This window comes from Vigna umbellata, chromosome 7 (genome assembly GCF_029865625.1).
Source record: "Vigna umbellata cultivar VRB3 chromosome 7, Vumbellata_1.0, whole genome shotgun sequence".
Lineage (NCBI taxonomy): Eukaryota > Viridiplantae > Streptophyta > Magnoliopsida > Fabales > Fabaceae > Vigna > Vigna umbellata.
Window position 1 is genome coordinate 45,666,064 of NC_142171.1, and position 20,943 is coordinate 45,687,006.

Here is a 20,943-nt window from a genome sequence, read left to right on the forward strand (position 1 = left end):
CTTTAACACAAAAATATTTACCAAAACAGCAACATTTACCACAAATATCTGTGTTTAGTTTTGATAGATAACTATAGTGAGAGTTGTTGTTTCCATATGGCAAATCAATATCAGGTAGTGTGTCAAGTCTTACCTGAATCATGTGCATTGCTTGAGTGTTGGGTTTCAATGTCATTCTAAGGTGAAAATACATGACATGCTGATTTTCCTCGTGTGAAGATTTTGATGTGGCATGTAGACACTGGAGATGAAAGTACACTGTAACCAATGTTCAAGGGGTTATGTTAAATTTCCTCATCTTGCAGTGCCTTAGATTGGACATTTTCCACCTACATCTTGCTGCAGTCACTTCCTTCATCGATTACTTGATAACACACAAGTCTATTACTTTCTTTGCCAGTAAATTTGGTGAAATGAATTGATATTTGTTCAAACTATAAGTAATGAATGGCCCCTTTTTTCTTCTTAATTGTTAAGCGGCACACATATTCTTCACTTTTTCTTTATCTTAACTTTTGGATCACATTATTTATTTGTTCTGTGTTGCCTCCTACAATAGAGGAATCCCCCAAATGTCAAACTATGAAATATTAAAATAGTTTAGTGACACCGAGAAATTTAATACGTTGTGATTTTTATGTACATAAAAGATGAGTATTTTGTTTATACCTTTTTATTTTTTCTTCATAAAAAACATAAGAAAATGGGTTATAGACAACATTGAGGACCTTAAATTTTGCTCCATGCGTTTCTGAAGGCACACTGAAGATAACTTAGTCGTAACCCAACTTGGGGTAATAGCTAAGAACAATCTAAACTGTAAATTATAAAATCTAAAAGATGGTTACTACTATTCATAAAAAGATATGATAGAAATGCCAATTGATTTATGAAGAAGTTAACAAAGTTGCAAAAAAGAATCTTATCTATAAGCATAACGGATAGCTTCCTCCTACAGACAACAAACTAATATCATGCAGATGAAAAAAAAGCCTAGTAGTACATTTATAAGAGACAATAAACCAAACATTGCAAGCCTAGAAAAAGAAACAGTGGATACAATAATCACAGTACACGAGTGCCTATAAAAATAAAGTAAGGATCACTATTTTTCATAGTATCCTACTCTTGTTTTAAAATTGACCACTACCACATCAACAAGAAGATATTAAAAAACAAGGAAGGTTGTAGTAGAATCATGCTCTATTGCAAAAGGAAAATGACACTTGAACAAGGAAGGTTGTAGTAGAATCATCTTTGCCTGCACACTTTGCTCCCCAACAGAGTGCACACCTCCAAGTACATTCTTGGCATTTACCCTTCTTTCTTTTTCATGCCCCACATTCACTTCAAGTGCACAACTCTTCAATCCCTTCAATCCTTCAATTCAACTTTCAACCACTACTTCCACTTCCCTCTCTCAATGGCTGCAAAACCTCCTCAACTTGCTGCACAACCTTTAAACTATCAGGTACTACTACTACTACTACCTACCACCTTACCTTACACAGTAATTGATGCATGTTTTTTCCTCTTCAAATTTGCCCTCTTTAATCTACTAAAACTAATTATTTAACTCTCTTTGCTTCTTCTCCTAGACATGGTTCTTGAAAGTTTCAATCCACTGTGAAGGTTGCAGGAGGAAAGTAAAGAAAGTTCTGAAGAGCATTGATGGTACTATATCACATTTCTTTGAACAAAAAGTATGAAAGCAGAATTTTACACCAGAAAACTCATGAAAGTACTCGTACTGCACAATTATATGCTAGAAAAACATAACACAAATCCAGCTTCGGATTTCATTTATTTCAACTCTTTTTTCGTACACTTTTTCTTACTCTACAGAGAGCATTCTTCTTTTCCCATGCAGGAGTATTGCACTGTTGTAATTACTCCAACATAGCATTCTGAACCAGGAAAGAAGAAAAATTTACAGATCCCAAATTGTCTAACGAAAGGGACAAAACAGTGCATAAAAAATAAGTTAGATTCATTTTGAATTCTAAAGAAAAGGTTCCCCTTTGTAGGTGTTTTCACTGCAACAATAGACCCACAGCTGAACAAAGTAACAGTAACTGGAAGTGTTGCTGTGGAGACCCTTCTCAGGAAGCTCGTCAGAGCCGGAAAACAAGCCGAGATTTGGCCGGAGAATGACGGGAAAATCTCCGGCAATGGGCAGCAGCAGCAGCAGAAGAAGAAGAAAAATGAAGTTAGAGAACTACAGAGCGTGGAAAATCACAAGGGAACTGAAAATGCTTCTGCCAAGTGTAACAGTGAGAAAAAAAGCAGCAGCAATGACTCGCCGGGAAATTCCCCCTCCGTTTACCGGATGCCGTCGGAGGGTGGTCGGAGCGAAGGTGGTGCCGGCTCTGCTAAGAAGAAGAAGAAAAAATTGCACCTTGGTGGTGGGAATGGAAACAGTGGTTTGAGTTCAGTGGAAGCAGCTACTGGTGCACCTGCACACACTGGATTGCAGTTTCAAGATCTTGTGGGCCCAGTGAATGTGAACCCTACACGTCAGTATTGGCTTTTATATCCAGAAAGTGGTGTTGCAGCTTATAACAGATTGTATCCTTCTTACTACGTTCCATCTTCACCCTACACGTGGGCTGGTCTGGACCAAGATTGTCATCACTTTCAATCAGCACCGTTGGTGTCCTTTGAGATCTTCATTGATGAAAATGTCAATGGGTGTTCTGTTATGTGAGACTTGATAGTAAAGAGAGTGTTGTACTATGGATATTATTATTTTATTTCCTAGATAGTTTGCAATCCTACTGCAGTTGCAAAGTTTAACACTTTCTTTAGTAAGAAAATAAGAAGAAAAAGATTCTAATTTTTTTTTCCTTTATTGCTCTTTTTAATGCACGTTATTTATTTGTTTTAAGGAAAATGATACTCGAACAACCAAATTTGACAACATTTGAACACGGCACACGTGTCAGCGTTTGAGAGGTCCACGTTTTCAAGGGAAAAAGCTGCTCCATTCTGAGAAAACCTGCTTCAACTGTGACGTGGCAAGGGACGGGCGCGGGCAGTTTAGGGTGTGCGTTTCAAATTTGAAATGATATTCGAACTTCGTAGAGAGAGAAGCGGCGCGAACATTGGGGACCTAGACAGAGAGACGAGAGAGTTGGAGAAAGGGTTCACGAGCGAGAGAGAGACGGAGTGGTTGTCGGAGTGCCGCCGTTCAACGTTGAAGGCCGTGTCGGAGAGATCGAACCCCTCCAACCCGTTCCGTTTCACGGCGCCGCAGGTCCGACGTGGAGCGCTCGAAGCGAACAGGGCATCGTGTTCCGTCCGTTCCGGCCCAGCGACTTAGGTGTGGCTTGTTTTGGTGTCGCTTCGTCCCAGGTGGTTCCATCCCTGTCCCGGAGTGCCGCCGGAGTGCCGCGGGAGGTTCGCCGGAGTTTGGGCTGTTCGGTGGACCAACAATAGGGGTTTTTCGGGTTGTCAGTCCCACCCACACCTTAGGCAATCGTCTCTGTTCCAACCGCCACACGTGGTCTTCACTCAAGGTTGGTTTCTTTTTTGATTTGTCAGTGCAATGAATGTTGAATACATGGATGATGTTGTTTTTGGATTTGATTTGGTTATGTATGAAACGTCTCCCAAGTGGATGTTGTTCTGTTACTCATTTTTATACAAGTTCTTTGGTTAATCTTACATTGCTGTAATTTTGTTCGATTGGTAGTCATGGACCTAGTTGGCCTTGCTGTCAAAAACTTCAACCCAATAACCCACTTCATTCGGCTTTGGTAGCAGTAATGTTGGTGAACCAAGGGTCCTAGAGAATGTATTTTTATGCGAGACGAATTTGTTAATAAAATGTTAAGAATTGTTCCCAAATTACTTAGAAGTAGCTGAAATGAGGGAAAACAAACAAGCCACACCAAAATGAGAGTGATGGACGTAGTTGGCCTTGGTGTGCAAAAACTGGCACCCAGGTACCCACTTATTTTGCCTAAGGTACCAGTTCTGTTCCTGTACCCTGAGTGTTAGAAAATGTTGTTTTATGTGGCACGAATTATATGAATTAGTAAATGACTATTATTTTTTGTTCTCTTTTTTGTCGTGGTTTAACAAATGCTGACAATGTTTATTATGATTTTCAATTTGTTGTTTTAGTTGATTGTGTTGGTGTAATGTAATTTCAGTTTTTGTGTTGGTGTAGTGTTATTATACATTGAATTTTGTGTTATTTTGATTTGGGGATTACTGTCATGTTGGTCACCTCCTGTCTAGTTCAAATATCTGGCATTTCTTAAAGAGAGTTTAAATTAAATTCATTGTGCTTGAATATGAATACTATGTATTAAGTTTCCGTTTTCTGTTCATTCACACCCCATCCGTCTAGCAGTTCCAGCAGCACGCCCATGAGAAGCTTGGGAGCTGCAACTTTGGAAGCATTCACGTCCAGCTGCATCAAACAGCAGCAACGACAACACACACCGTCTTCAAGTCCAGCCGAATTGGATGCACATGTTGAGATGGGAGAGAAGTGGAAAGCTGACACAGACCTTGTTTATTCTAGCATGGGCAGCGATGGTGTGCAGAACATGCAGAAGTGTAAACAAAATGGAGGGCCCCACATGGCTTTATCTGACAGAGAAGCAAAAGAGTGATGGAAGAAATTCATTAAAGGTTGCTAATGGGAGACAACAGCATGGCAACCTGGCTGGAAACGCACGAGGCAGCACCAGAACGAGACTTGAGAATTTGGCTTTAAAAGAGTGAGAGGCCGTGAGTGAGAGGGTTACGCTTGGGAGGAGGCTCTCGGTTCTTCTCCTCCAAGTTCAGTAGATTAGTTTTGAACTCCAGATAATGTAATGTAGTGAGATTGGTGTATGAGAGTAGAGGTGCCGTGAGGTGCTGTAAGGTGCATAGGGAGTTCCAGCCGAGGAGAAGTCACGGCAGTAGGAGCTGTTGGTGATTGGCACAGTAGACATTTAGCAATTTGAGGTGTACGGTTCGAATTTAATTTTCTGTATTGTAATGAATTTTAATTTGAATGAACAATGTGATTTAATTTCCTGTTACTGAATTGTCAATTTTATTCTACTGATGCGATTAAATTTCTGCTGAAATCTGATCTGTGTTGTTGTGTGTCTGCCATTTGTTGTTGATTGTTTGCAATTTAATTTTTACGTTCGTTTGTACTGATAGCTTTATTGTGCGAGTTTACTGTTCCTGCAATTGCGTTTCTGCTGGTTTTGAATTCTGCGCGTTTACTGTTTCTGCCTGTCAAACCGTTCGGTCTTTAACGTCACTGTTAGAGATCGTTCGTCCATCTTTCATCTGATTTTTATTTGCTCTATGACGTTCGGCTTGTCTCTGTGTTCGTGCTTGTTGTTTATCGATCGTTCGTTCTTAATTTTCATACCGTTCGGTCTGTTAGAGATCGAATGGCTCCTTCAATACTTACATCTACCGTTCGGTCACAGTATGGACGTTCGGTCTTTACCTTGCTGCTTTAACCGTTCGGTTGATTCTTTATTTTCTGGTTTAGCTCTGGTCTTGGTACCTTTAGCTTGATGAATGAATATTCTTGTACCGTTCGGTCATTAACGATCGTTTTTGTGTTTGGTTTAGTTTTCAATATCATTTTCCATTGCCTGTTATCTTCATACCGTTCGGTCAGCTAATACCGTTCGTCCTTTTCATTAACTGTTTAAGCTGCTTTTACCGTTCGGCTTTATTGTGCTCATTTCTGATTTACTGCCTTAACCGATCGGCCTTGTTATAAGAACCGTGCGGTTAGGACGCTCGGTATTTAGCGTTCGCTCAAATCCATTTTCGGAGACCGCTCGGTCTCAATGTTATTACAGCTCGGTTTTTACTTCTGTGCAATTTATACTTCAACCTTTCGTTCTGTGCTTTGGACCGTTCGGTCTTTTATATCACCGTTCGGTTTTAACACTGGTTAGAACCGTTCGGTTTTCTGCTTTCAACTTTTAATTTTCATAATTTTGTCAATTGTTTTTAACTTTCAACTTTTAATTAATTTAATTTTCCTTGCAAAACAATCCAAAAAAAACCCCCCCTTTTTTTCGTGTGTGATCTATGACTGAACCGCAATATTGGTCCTTAGAGACGACCTAGGAGTCACTTCCTACTCTATACTGCATTAATTCAAATCATCAATAACTCGTTAAATGGATTTAGAATCTTAAACAAAAGATGAACATTGGGGCACCTATTGCTGCACCAAATTCAATAAACTGGCCGTAAAAGGTTATCATATGACGCTACAAAGGCGTACATTAACATAATTACAATTTGCTTCTTAGGAGGACCACGAAAGTCACTATTGACTCGGTGTTCAAGAATCCATATAACAATTCCAATCACAAAAAATGAGACAGTCGTAGCACACCACATATCTGCTGTAAATGGTTTGAGGAACACCCAAGCACTTGATCCTGATTTGTTGTTAGGAGCCACTATGACAAGGCTAGATGATGCAAAAGCCTGAGAAAAATCCACAATCCTTGTAAGGTTAGTTACAATTGCAATGTCTCCAACAACAACATCATATACCTAAACAATTTTCAAGGATTACATGTTATCAAAATTAAGACAACACTGAATAGAAACAACCTGCCCCAAAATCCAACACTTAACTAATATGGAGGCCCAAAGATAGTTTCTCCAAACACTAAGAATAAACAAACACCATGTATGATATTGATAATAGAACAATAAGTTCTATCTTGCATCATGACCATAATAACAACATAAGTTGAACAGTATTATAATAGTAAAACCAAGTAGTTAAATCAAATAAATTATAAAATCAAACAGCATATTACATCATGTTGTTAACAATGTAAACATAATGAAACAACAAAACATAATATAAGTAGAATAAAGCATAGTGTATAACATTAACCCGCTTCACGATCAAAAACCTCTCGCTTTTCATGATAAACATCTGCGAAAAAGGTCAAGGAGCCAAAGTTAAGCATAATGTAGGCATAGCAACTAAAGAAACAGTGAATCAAAACAAGTCGCATGACATAGAGTCTCATCAGCCTATCTAAATGATTACATGTCTACACAATGCATAATATCTACAAAGCCCGGAGGGATTAACTCAATTGTATTCACCATTCTCCATCAGCTTCATAGCATCCTCAGTTAGCTGGTCAAATACAACCTTAGTCTCAGCAGACATTTTTGCCTTTCTGTCACTGTTACCTTTTAGCCTTCTCAAGCCTTGCAAAACCTATTGGAAGAATATCGGTTAATACTGCCCAACTAATGAACCTCAAAAAACTCTTAACGAAGTAGATATATGATATATAATTCCAGCCTAGTCAAGTATAAAGATTTACAAGATATAAAGAGAACATGTAAATGAACATGATATAAAATTAATAATTGCAGTTAGATACAAGCCAAATATAACTTTAAATATTGTTTCTTATGTTTTTATCTTTATGAACACCATTAATCCTTTATTTTGAAAAAATGGCAATTAACAGGCTTTCTCTGATAACGGTTTAGGGTTGCCATACTCAACTCAAGTTAAAAGTAAATTTGCATACGCAACTATGGAGTCAACAGCAGATTCGGGTTCTCTTATTTTCTGTATTTATTTGTTCCAACTTGAAAAGCACAATGTCAAAATTACACATTCCTTACACGTTCAGATTTGAGAGTAAAATATTTTTAACTGGATAATATATTTTAAGGATATGAACTACCCTTAGCAAGAAATTCCACAACTCCTTGGCCACATAAAAAACCAATGATTGCCTAAACAAATGGATGATCTACAACTACTCTGGACTGAATTGGAAAATAAATATTGTATTTTACAATGATACTTCAGTAGAACAAAGAAATAAAAAATCAGAAAATTAAGAATGATAAAATACATACATACCGTTTCCCCAGGTTCAAGAACATTTGCAATCCGCCTCTTCATGACGGCAATATCTCTAGAAGAAAGGTCCGGCGGCACTCCGGGACAGGGATGGAACCACCTGGGATGAATCGACACCAAAACAAGCCACACCTAAGTCGCTGGGCCGGAACGGACGGAACACGATGCCCTGTTCGCTTCGAGCGCTCCACGTCGGACCTGCGGCGCCGTGAAACGGAACGGGTTGGAGGGGTTCGATCTCTCCGACACGACCTTCAACGTTGAACGGCGGCACTCCGGCAACCACTCCGTCTCTCTCTCGCTCGTGAACCCTTTCTCCAACTCTCTCGTCTCTCTGTCTAGGTCCCCAATGTTCGCGCCGCTTCTCTCTCTACGAAGTTCGAATATCATTTCAAATTTGAAACGCACACCCTAAACTGCCCGTGCCCGTCCCTCGCCACGTCACAGTTGAAGCAGGTTTTCTCAGAATGGAGCAGCTTTTTCCCTTGAAAACGTGGACCTCTCAAACGCTGACACGTGTGCCGTGTTCAAATGTTGTCAAATTTGGTTGTTCGAGTATCATTTTCCTTTGTTGAAATGCATGGAGATCCATTAAAGAAGTTGTCCTATTTCAACAAAGTTAAAGAAGTGTATGGATTATATGAATGTAACAGATTAAAGGTTGATATTTTCTCTTGATGATTTAGGACGTTGTGCATTTTGATTACACAAAAGAGAATAGAAAAACTGAAAAAGAATGGTGGGGGACTCTAATGTCAGGTGGGTAGAATTTGGAAACTGGTTCAAGCTTGTGCAACTTGGACCACAAAAAGTTATGTAGTTTGATTTCAGAATATACCTTTGATATGTGTGTGACAAAAGTAATACAATTATACACAGTATTATATATCAGATCAAAATTTGTATACTGAAATGTGTATTATATGAACATGATAAGTTCCATTTACTATACACCTAGGAAGACAATTGTTGGTGGTTTTGGGGACATGTAGGTGTTGGAGAACTTTATTTGTGGAGCAAAAGTTGAAATTCACTGAAAACACTTTTTTGTCTGCCCTAAATTAACATATCAGTGAGAAGGGCATTAATGTAGGCAACTCTCATTACTTTTTAAACTTCCAACTTTTTCATCTTTTACATAAAATACTATTCAGAGAATAGGATAACTTTTTTCCAAAGATTTATGGTGTCTAATGATAGCTCTATAATAAAGAGATGTTTGACTACAATTTTCTGTCATCTTGCATTTAGTTAAGGATATTACTTGTATTAACTAACTTTATGCATGTCTGTGTCAAGGACTAACATTTCAAGTTTTACTTACCTCTAGTCAAGCTAGATTAAACTAAAGCTAAACTTTGAAATACTAACTTCAGAAACAAAAATAGTTTCTATAAAAAATTTGAATTTTGAAGTTGAGTAACATGACAAGAATGTTACAACTTTTCATCAAAGATTAATGTAAGTCTTTTGTTTCTTTCCACTTTGATGTCACCAAATCATATTACTCAGTATGCACATTCAAAATATTTTGTCACTTTCTATCAGTAAGTACAAAAAGAATAGCTGTGAGGAAACCAAGAGACTGCAGATTTTCTGCCTGGGAAGGTCCCGAAAGGCAAAAAAGTGAAGCACTTTCATTTTTATGCATTCTTAAATTTACATTCTTTTACTTCTTTTCATATATTCAAGCATGCATGTTCCTCGATTCAAATATAAAGCAAACCAACTAATAAGAAAAGTATATGAAGTAACAATCTTGCCCTTGTCAAAATATAAAGCAGTTATCTACATTTTTTTCGAAACAAAAGCTAATTTTCATTGATATTATATACAAGGAAACCATTTCAAAAATTCATGTTCCAGACGAATAGGAAAAACTACAGAAAGATTTTGGATACCAAGCAAATGATTCTAAGTTCTAAAGGTCTAATGTACACTTTGAACATCAAAACTTCCTAAGAAATACCACTTTAACCAATATGGTCATCTAAGAGCTTCAAATGTATTTTTCTTTGGTCAGTCTCTAGGTGCAAATTGATGCTTTTGAAGTCCGTTGATTCATGCCAAGGATGATCACCATTACCGTCACATCATCATGGTACTTCCTCCTCCTCCCGTCGGGAACATTCATCAACTCCTCCGTGCTGAAGCCTGCAAGAGCATCACTTAGTAACTAATCGTAAAATAACATTAACTCATTCATGCAATGAAAATCAAGGTTAGCATGAGATCTTGAAAAATGACCTGCAGAATCAGCTGCTCTTGCAACTAATTGCTCAATAAGAAATTTTGCTGCATCACCAAAAGGATTTCTCAATATATAAGACTCTACAAACTGTACTGCTTCATCATTACTGAAGAAGTCAAATAAACCATCACTCGCAACTATAACAAATTGGTCAGAATCTGAGATTTTGTGCACATTCAACGATGGATCAGTTGAAATATATGGTGGGCTAGTGAGATCATGAACTCGAAGGATTCCCATTAATGCGTCATTCAGAATTTTCTGTAGGGAAGGAAAAGAGGAAAATCATGTCCTTTTGAAATAGTTGGTGTTCATAAACTAGCAAAGTCGATAAATGTAATGAACTTCCATCCACTCATCATTTGGAGCTAGGATATCAGTACAGGGTTATTACATCTTTATAATATCTTATTGTGTACAATTTCTTTTACAAAAGAAAATCACAACTCAAAATCTTTTGGAACCTTCTTGCCTAAAATATAAGAAAAATGCAAACCTTTTTCAAGTACCCTGCTCCTAAAGCTCGAGTAACCTTCAGTTTTCCCTTCACTTTCCCTGCTACTATGGTTTTAGGATCATCAGGATGATCAGCAAGAACTCGAGCTCTTTCGGCTTCATTGTCAACTGTATGACAATCTGTGAGCTGGATAGCCTTCAATCTCTCATTCCCATTCATTCTGTTATCTGTACAGCATGTCGCCAATACTGCTCTGCTGTCACCAAGATTAAGTGTATATAAATCATTGCCATGAAGAAGCACAAGCAAAACACAAGATCCAATAGAAACTAAATCTGGACGTTCCTCCATTTCCTGTTCAACCATGCATAAGAAATCATTCTCAACCTGACTAAGAACATGCTGGAGACCATCAAGTACTTTACTATGTGAAAATGATTTAGGAGATGCTTCTGACTTGGAAGGTGGAGTAATGTTTGCCAAACAGTCAAGACCAGAATTGTTTCCCTTAAATTTTGAAGGAGATTGGTGCTCCAGAAGAATAAGACTATCATCCAAATTATATGAAAAGGATTCACCCACAGCCACATTGTCAGAAGCTTTTATGAAATGTGGTTCCAAATCACAACGTAACATATTAAAATAAGATACAATGGTATCATAAAGGGTACCCGCCAAAAAGTCGGCTGCATCTCTCCCATTAAAGCCATCATAAATAGCACAGAAGAGCCACCCATTTTCTTCAGAACAAACTGCTTGAACTCTATCTTCACCAGCCGCTCCTCCAGCAACTTGAACATCCATGGCATTAAGAAAACCTTCAGTTCTAGAAGAAGCACTCATAGATTTTAATGAACATGAGTCATATTCAAGCATGTTAGTTGGAGTGGAAGGGCTGCAACTTAGATTTGAAAAACTACTATGGACAGAAGATGATAATATTTCCAATTTTGGAAAACTTGATAAGAGGGTATTGTTCGAAACGATTTAGGAGAGTCCAAACTCGGAAGGATTTCTTCTCCTATTACGCCATTGCAGATATTTGTGTTGGCAAGTGTAGCATTTGCACTTAAGGCAGCACCGGATAAGCAAGAGAAACTGCTTGTTCTATTGATTTCTTTGTAAGGTATACCTCTGTCACTATTGCATTGATAGCCAAAACTTATTTTAAGTTCACCTTCAGGGCTATGCATGCTCATCTCCTGGTTTAAGAAATCCATTCTCAACACTATCAATATTACATCACTGGCACAAAAGTAAACAGTATTAACACACAACATGTATCAACTCAGAGCACGAAACATGAGAGCAGCTAAACTTGATCAATCAAACATGCATGTATGATGAAGACAGGTTTCATTCAAAACTAATAATGACAATCCATATAGGAACGTATAATCAAAGATTATGTGTGTGTTTAATCTGGTAGAAAAAGCCATTTGATTATCTAGAAAACGTAAAACAGAAGATTTTCTAGATAGCAGAAACAGCGGTCAATTCATATACTTAATAATGCCACAATAACAGTTCTTTAAACAAACTTAAAAGCTGTACCACATACCGGACTAGCAACCATTAGTTCAACAAAATAACATTATAACAAATAAACAAATAACATTCAAATAATATTAACCAATTTGAAGTAAATTCTTCAAGCATTAGAAATGAAGGATCAAAGTAAACATAATTATATACCTAAAATTTCATAGGCATTTGGCTGAAACCTTACAGTATCAGTGTTGGCTTCCTTTGTATGCTAATAAAACATATTTGTACGGGAAATGCATCTGAGCAAATGAGTGTAAACATTTTTAAGAGTTCCTCAGGTATTTATTCATATTTACCATATTTAGGAAATAAAACTTTAAATGATTATGCCCGCCTAAGAGTGTTAGAATCGCTGCAGCGAAATTGTTAGCGTGGAATAACAAACCAAGAGGGTTTTTAATACGAACGTGTGCCTTTTAATTTCTACTCAATTAAACTTACCAAGCAAATAATAAAGACAAATAAAGAGAGTAAGGTTGAGAGAAATTTGCACAGATGATTTTATCCTGGTTCGGATCTTACCAATCCTACGTCCAGTCGCTTATCTCAAACAAGATAAACCTTTTTCACTAACACAAAACAATTACAAATTACAATCACAAAGAAACACAATTTGTAAAAGTTTAGAAACCACCTCTCTTGATACCACAAGAGATGAACCTACACCTCCTTTGAGTCTTCACAAAGGATGAACACCTCCTCCGAATACTTCACGAAGGATGATTCTCTTCCGAACACCTCCTTAGACACACCAAGGATGAACCGGCTATTTCCTTTGTCACCGTAGCAGCACTTCACCAGCTCCACAGACAAGAGTTTCACAAGCCGAATAAGAGCACACAAGTCTCAATGATTTATGAGTACTAGAGCACAAGGGAAGAGTTGTTGTTTGAGATCAACAGAGAGCCAATTTATAGACTCAGCCTAATACCCTTCCATTCTTCGAAAACGGGCCATCTAACGCATTTAATCAATTAACATAAATATTAATCGATTAATAATGAGTACAACGGCTAGTTTTTCAAATCTGAAACCCCCAACGGCTAGTTTTTCAAATCTGAAACCCCCCAACGACTAGTGTTAATCGATTATTCTCAGGAATAATCGATTAACTAATCGATTATTAATAGCCTTAATCGATTATTACAGGGGTAATTGGGTTTTCAGTGCCAGCCTCGTTTTAATCGATTAACACTGGGTTTAATCGATTAAAACAACTTGTGGATGATTCTTAACAGTAAATAAATCAAATATAAATTACAAGAATCAACCCTAATACTTATTTGAGCACTACCACTTTGATTATTATAAAAGCTTTATAAATTACAGAGAACTTCAATTTGTCTCTATGGATCTTGACTTGTGCAAATCTATTCATCATCAAAACTTCATCTTTGATTTTTGCTAACATTCTCCCCCTTTTTGATGATGATCAAAAACTCCTTTGATTTAAAGCTTTTAGTAATAATCTGGATTCAACTTATGGAAGAAAAAGTGCATTAGTGAATAGACACAAATAAGCAAATAAGCTTTAAACATTTTCTCCCCCTTTTTGATCATAATTAAAAAGTTGTGTGTGATGTTCTCCCCCTAAGATAATACTCCCCCTTAATAAAAGCATGTATGCATATGAGCTAAAAGTATTTCAAATTTTAAAGATTCATTTAAACATACACAATAGGATATTTAAAGCAAATAATTTTAGGATAAAGAACTTATAAAACATTGTTTAAACATACATTGAACTATATAAGATAGGAATTTTAAAGCATAAAAATATGGCTAGTTTTTCAAAAATGCAAAACTGGAACGCATTTAAAAATGCAATCCTAAGATATTTCTAAAAATTCTTAGATCTCTTCTAATGTTTATCCCTTTAGATATGCCTCCAACTGCGTAATGATAATCCTCTAGGTTGTTTCCACATTTTGTTTAGATCTTCATCTTGAGGATTGTCATCATTCTTCGCTTCATTTGTTGTCTTCTACAAATCTTCATCATTGCCTGCATCTAATTCAACTGACTCAAGAGGTTTTGCCTCAAGGTCTACAATATCATCAAAGACAACATGCACACATTCTTCTATTTCAAATGTTTTCCGATTGAAAACTATATATGCTTTGTATATTAGAAGATATCCAAAAAAATAGTTTCATCGGCCTTGGAATAAAATTTTCTTAAATTTTGTTTTAAAGAAATTCTAAATATTAAACAATAGGTACCCAACTACTTGTATGGGTCCTTTGGGTTAGATTTAGAAAAAGAGGAATCATTTTACAACCCAAACATATCTACCACTTGGAACACCATAATGCTTAATTTTACATTTATTTGAAGTATGACCCTTTTTCATACAATAAAAGCATGATACAAAGTTTGTGTTCCTATAAGTTGTTCCTTTTTCTACCCATGTTCTACGGGTTCTATTATTATGTTTATTTTTAATTTTAGGAACATACTTATTTTTAACAACCTTATTTTCATTATTTTTACTACATTCTCCTAAGGTTGTGTGTTCTAGTAGTTTCTTAAAATTTTCACAAGAAGCACATTCATCACTACTAGTAAATTTACCTTTTTCAAAAAATAAAACTTTATTTTTCAAATCTTTATTTTCTTCAAAAATATTTTCAAAATTTAATTTTAAATTTTTATTTTCTTCAAGAATATTTTCAAAGTCTGATTTCAAATTTTTAAAATCCTTTTTCAATTTCTTATGAGCTTTATCTAATTTTTCAGATTCTACTATTAAAGCAGCATAAGTTTCATGCAATTCATCTTCACTAATTTGACTATAATTATCAGAATCGCTAGATGTACTTACTTGGCTTCCAGCGTCGTCGTTCACCACTAAACAGATGTTTGCTTCTTCATCAGATTCGCCCAAATCGGAAATTGTTTCGTTGTCATCGTCCCATGCGATGTAGGCTTTCTTTTTCTTGAAGTTTTTCTTTTCCTTTATTTCTTCATTCTTTTTTTGATTTGGGCAGTCCGCTTTTAAGTGCCCATTTCTCCGCAACCATAACATTTATAGTGTGAGGAAGATCCTTGATTTTCTTTCTTTTCGAATTTTAATCTTCCTTTGTCTTTTGATTTCATGAACCTGTTGAGCCTTTTTATCATGAGTCTCAAATTTTCTTCATCTTCTGAATCTTCATCTTCCATTTTGCTCTTGCTCCTTTCTACCTCAGATTTCAAGGCTAGACTCTTTTTCTTGGTTTTTGCTTTTGCTTCTTCTTCATCTAGTCTTCCGAGGTCAAGTTCATGTTCCCTCAACTTTCCAAAAAGTGCCGCCATAGTCATGGTGTTGAGATTTTGTGACTTCGAGATTGCAGTCACCTTAGGTTGCCACGACCTGTCTAAAGACTTCAAAATTTTAATGTTAAGTTCATCCGTATCAAATGACTTACCCAGTCCAATGAGATGATTGACAATGTTGGTGAAGCGTTTTTGAACGTCGGAAATTGTTTCTCCTTGCTTCATCCGGAACATTTCATACTCTTGAATTAGGGAGTTCTTCCTTGCCCTCTTTACGTCATCTGTTCCTTCATGTGTCACTCTGAGTACGTCCCACATTTCTTGAGCAGTTTTGCAGACAGAAACCCTGTAGAACTCATCAACAGTCAATGCTGATGCAATGATATTCCGAGCTTTTACGTCATTCTGAAATCTTTTCTTTTCTTCAATGGTCCATTGACCACGGGGCTTTGGTTCCTGTATATTGTTAGTAGGAACAGAAGAACCAGACGCAATAACATCCCAAATTTCACAATCAATAGATTCAATAAATATTTGCATCCTTACCTTCCAGAATGCATAGTTCTCACCTGTGAATAGTGGGGGTCTATTGATTGATGCACCCTCTGCAAAGGTTTGATGTGATCCTGCCATTTGAATGACTATCAAAGCAAGCTCTGATGCCAATTGTTAGAATCGCTGCAGCGGAATTGTTAGCGTGGAATAACAAACCAAGAGGGTTTTTAATACGAACGTGTGCCTTTTAATTTCTACTCAATTAAACTTACCAAGCAAATAATAAAGACAAATAAAGAGAGTAAGGTTGAGAGAAATTTGCACAGATGATTTTATCCTGGTTCGGATCTTACCAATCCTACGTCCAGTCGCTTATCTCAAACAAGATAAACCTTTTTCACTAACACAAAACAATTACAAATTACAATCACAAAGAAACACAATTTGTAAAAGTTTAGAAACCACCTCTCTTGATACCACAAGAGATGAACCTACACCTCCTTTGAGTCTTCACAAAGGATGAACACCTCCTCCGAATACTTCACGAAGGATGATTCTCTTCCGAACACCTCCTTAGACACACCAAGGATGAACCGGCTATTTCCTTTGTCACCGTAGCAGCACTTCACCAGCTCCACAGACAAGAGTTTCACAAGCCGAATAAGAGCACACAAGTCTCAATGATTTATGAGTACTAGAGCACAAGGGAAGAGTTGTTGTTTGAGATCAACAGAGAGCCAATTTATAGACTCAGCCTAATACCCTTCCATTCTTCGAAAACGGGCCATCTAACGCATTTAATCAATTAACATAAATATTAATCGATTAATAATGAGTACAACGGCTAGTTTTTCAAATCTGAAACCCCCAACGGCTAGTTTTTCAAATCTGAAACCTCCCAACGACTAGTGTTAATCGATTATTCTCAGGAATAATCGATTAACTAATCGATTATTAATAGCCTTAATCGATTATTACAGGGGTGATTGGGTTTTCAGTGCCAGCCTCGTTTTAATCAATTAACACTAGGTTTAATCGATTAAAACAGCTTGTGGATGATTCTTAACAGTAAATAAATCAAATATAAATTACAAGAATCAACCCTAATACTTATTTGAGCACTACCACTCTGATTATTATAAAAGCTTTATAAATTACAGAAATCTTCAATTTGTCTCTATGGATCTTGACTTGTGCAAATCTATTCATCATCAAAACTTCATCTTTGATTTTTGCTAACAAAGAGGATTTCATGCTTTTGAATATGAGGAAGGTCCATGGCACCAAGACAAGAAAAACAACATAAACTAAATCCTGATGCCAGCACAAATAATTTACAGCAACACGAAAAGGAAAAGAAAAACAATAAAATAAAATTTAAGCTTTATCATGTACCATATTCACTACTTGACGGCAACACTTATTCGACCTCAAACTATTTCTGACAAAATTTGCAGATTATTAAATTTTACCATTTGGCTCCAACAAAAAATACCAAATATTTTTCACGTTAATGAATAAAGAAGAATTTCTCCATGCCATCCCTTCACATCAAGCCCCCAGAAACAAGGAAAAGAGGAAGAAAGATCAAGTTCATAGTACAAAAACAGGAAAATTTATTGAAACAATGAGCTTGTTTATTTCCAATCTCTCTCTCTCTCTCCATCTATCTATCTATCTCTCTCTCTCTCTCACACACACACAGAGTGAAGTTTCAATGACAGTGGCAGACAGTAATGATAATACTCAATGTAAGAGTGTAATTGACAAAAATCAACACTAAGAAAAAGGGCGCATTCTTGCACGAGTTCACATTCAGTGATGCTCTCGCCTATTTTGAACGTGAGTAAAAATCAAAATCAAAATCAAAACTTTCCCCTAGAATTCCATTTGGGCATTCTTCATTTGATTTGTTTTGCAAAACAAACAAAACCCAGAAGAGAGAAAAACACGTAGAACAAAAAATCCGCATGAGACACGTGAAATGAAATAAAAAGAAAAAAAACAGAAAAAGGAAAGGAAAAAAAGCACTTACGAATAGAGAGTGAAGGAGCTGAGAATGCAGCTATGGAAACGAAGAAGGAGAAAGAGAAAGAGAGATGGTGAAATAGGAGAGAAGAGAGAAAATGGTGAAGGAAGAATGAGTGTTGAAAGGAAAGGAAGAAAAGGAAGTGGTTGGAAATTCGGATGGTAGAGAAGAGAAGGGAAGATGAATGCTCTTTCATGGCTCACGTTTCGGTCTAGTCAAAGAAACCGGTTCCTTCTCTCTCTTTTTTCTTTTCTTCAAACTTTTCTTTTTCTCTTCTCTTTTTTCTTTCAATTTCCGAATTTTGCAATCAAATATGAAGAGCCATATTATCATTTGGTATTGATATTATAATTTAATCATAAATTACTATATATTATAAATTTGTTAGTGTTTTTGTATAATAACTAATAATGAATTTTCATGTGTTGGTAATATAACAACCATTTTTTAACTAATAATCTTTTACATTTTTTAACAAGTCAATACAACTAACTTTGTATTCATCCATTTTTGACTCATCTCATTCATTACAAGTAGTTTATTTCTTGTTATAAACAAAGTAATAAACTATCTAATTATAAGTTATATTTTATTCTTTTAAATCAATGACACTTATTTACAACTTTTCTATTCATTATTCCTTTCATTTTTAACCTCTCACTTTTTTAACATTTAACCAATTATGTATAACTTTTTACTATTATGTGGACGAATAAAATAAATTAAAAAAAATGAATATAGACTCTTAACTAAATTTATTGAATTGGAATTACGTAATAAATTATCTAATAAGTATAAAATAATGTTATAATGTCTTTTATTGGTAACTTAATTATTATTTAGTTATTATAATTTTATTGATTTTGAAAAAAAATTAAATAATTTTATATTAAAAGGTCAAAATAATATGCAATGGTAGATTATTTTATTTCAGTGACGCTTAGTAAAATAAATGTAAAATTAATTTAAATTAGTTTAAAAGCGTAATTTAATTATCAAAAGCCTCCATCAAGAAGAAGAAAACTTAAAAGGCAAACATTTTAAAAGCCTTCAACAAATAAACATTCAAAAATTGACTTGCCAAACATCACCACAAATTACCATCACTACTTTTAAACAGAAAGAGAAGGATTACTCCTTCAGTAAAGGATTTTGTGGTAAAACTACAGCGAGATATAATTTAAGATTGAAATATAAGACAACCGAATATTACCAACCTTAGTTGGGGGTACCTAGTACCAAAGAGGGTACCAAGTACCAAAGAAAATTCAGATACATAATCCTCAAATATTACTAGCAAAAGTAAAAATTAATACATAACAAAGTAACATGGGCGTCACTGTTGCTTAACTTCAGCTTTCTTCTTCTGCCACAAGCGATCTAGGGCACTGTCGGCATCACCCTGGATATTAAGAGCAAGAAATGCTTCTTAGTAAATAGGTAAAATATCATAAATGAAACAAAAAAGAGTTTCAATACAAAAACTGGGACCTAAACACAAATAGCAAACACAATATTCCACGTATTCATAAAATGAAAAGCAAGCTCCACATTGATAAATCAAAATCACAATTCATCATATTGCACTGCATTAATTTCATTATCTTTAGACCAACAATGAAACGAGAAAAATATATACTAATGATCTGTTTGTCAGGATTTTTACGGCTGACCACACAGATGCATGTATACGGGAAACAAATTCTAATTGTTTTATATTTTCAAGAATTAACAACGCCAATGTATGATATTTACAGAGAAAGAAAGAAAAACCAATATTCTAATAGAGAAAAATGAAGGGGAAATAAAAGAAGAAAATAGTTAATAACTCAGCTTGAAGCTACATTAAATACTATTTACAAGAACATCCAATGCCTTCAAATAAATTGATATCAACCGCTGAAACAGAAACTCTATCGACCCAGCAAATTAGTGAACAACAACCAATTCTTAACGCTGAATTTAAGCAAGTAATTTTTCTAAATAAAAAAGGAAACCATTTGTTATACATTCAATTCGAAGCATATAAACATTTATTTTCTCTACTAAAGAGATTCATTATGAGGCACATAAAATCAACCCCAATAATTTCGCAAAACAAACCCTAATTTACAATACACATCCAGTAATCACAGAACTAATGCAATAAACCAAAAAAAAAAAGTACATAGCAAAAAATACAAAACACTTCTACCCACTGGCATAACCTAAAAAATAAGTAAGTCACAGTTCACATATAAATATTAATAAATAGAATAATAATAATAATAATAATAATAATAAATTAATTCCAAAAGATATGAAAATGGAGACCTGAGCACGGATGAAGCCGCAAAGGGCAAAGGTGGAGAATTGACCATTGTAGATACCATTCTCATCCACAAGACCAATGTTAATCTGAACCGAAGCATGGTTCTTCGCAGTAATCAACCTGTTTGTAGCAGAACTGCACCATATTCACAAAAATCGATATAAGTTCCCAATTCAACAAACAAACAGATAAATCACTTTTAAAAGGAAATCCCAAAAACAATTAATGGAAAGAATAGAAAAATGACACATACCACTTCCTAGGAATGTAAAGCTCGGTGATCTGTCCTTCCTCGTTCTGCATCTTTGGTTGAACCTTAGAAAGATAGTAACAACAAGGATTACATGAAATTTTCAAAGAATCAAGAAAGAACAGAAACACATAAGAGAGGAAGCACACCAGAGAAGAAGACGAACGAAGAGGAGTGCGGTAGAGAAAGAACTAGGAGGGACACGATTGTTATAAATCCCAAAACTCTAGTCTTCTTCTCTTGGGCTGGGCTTTCTTCGAAAGCCCGAATTTAACAAAGGACACTAAAATATGTTTTTTTTTCTACTCTCTAAATCAATTTTTTGTATTTAAAATTTTCTAAAAGAAAATGGAGGAATTTCAACCTTCATCGCGATACATAGTTACTTTAGTCTTTATAAAAATGAAAAATGAAAAATACTATTAATATGTAAAAAAATATATATAATAATTT

At 35.5% G+C, this 20,943-nt stretch overlaps 2 protein-coding genes and 1 pseudogene across 2 annotated transcripts; 1 reads left to right on the top strand and 2 right to left on the bottom strand.

The window, feature by feature from the left end:
- Positions 1–1,380: 1,380 nt before the first annotated feature.
- Positions 1,381–2,798, top strand: LOC148196382 (uncharacterized). The gene is made up of 3 exons (XM_088094988.1): positions 1,381–1,471; positions 1,599–1,674; positions 2,028–2,798. Exons 1-3 carry the CDS (start codon positions 1,424–1,426, stop codon positions 2,705–2,707), a joined length of 804 nt encoding a protein of 267 aa, XP_087951114.1. The 5' UTR covers positions 1,381–1,423; the 3' UTR covers positions 2,708–2,798.
- A 6,839-nt stretch (positions 2,799–9,637) lies between these two features.
- On the bottom strand, positions 9,638–18,151 carry LOC148196383 (putative protein phosphatase 2C 40; annotated as a pseudogene).
- A 972-nt stretch (positions 18,152–19,123) lies between these two features.
- Positions 19,124–20,733, bottom strand: LOC148196384 (small ribosomal subunit protein eS21-like). The gene is made up of 4 exons (XM_088094083.1): positions 20,640–20,733; positions 20,494–20,555; positions 20,243–20,375; positions 19,124–19,331 (listed from the first exon to the last, which is right to left on the bottom strand). Exons 2-4 carry the CDS (start codon positions 20,541–20,543, stop codon positions 19,266–19,268), a joined length of 249 nt encoding a protein of 82 aa, XP_087950209.1. The 5' UTR covers positions 20,544–20,555; positions 20,640–20,733; the 3' UTR covers positions 19,124–19,265.
- Between the last annotated feature and the right edge of the window lie 210 nt (positions 20,734–20,943).

Bases quoted from the DNA above. Each gene is read 5' to 3' on its own strand.
- LOC148196382 (XM_088094988.1), top strand. From the start codon at position 1,424: ATGGCTGCAAAACCTCCTCAACTTGCTGCACAACCTTTAAACTATCAG. The intron at 1,472-1,598 runs GTACTACTACTA...TTCTTCTCCTAG, and splicing joins CACAACCTTTAAACTATCAG to ACATGGTTCTTGAAAGTTTC. The intron at 1,675-2,027 runs GTACTATATCAC...TCCCCTTTGTAG, and splicing joins AGTTCTGAAGAGCATTGATG to GTGTTTTCACTGCAACAATA.
- LOC148196384 (XM_088094083.1), bottom strand. From the start codon at position 20,543: ATGCAGAACGAGGAAGGACAGATCACCGAGCTTTACATTCCTAGGAAG. The intron at 20,376-20,493 runs GTATGTGTCATT...AATATGGTGCAG, and splicing joins CTTTACATTCCTAGGAAGTG to TTCTGCTACAAACAGGTTGA. The intron at 19,332-20,242 runs GTCTCCATTTTC...CTTAATATCCAG, and splicing joins GCGGCTTCATCCGTGCTCAG to GGTGATGCCGACAGTGCCCT.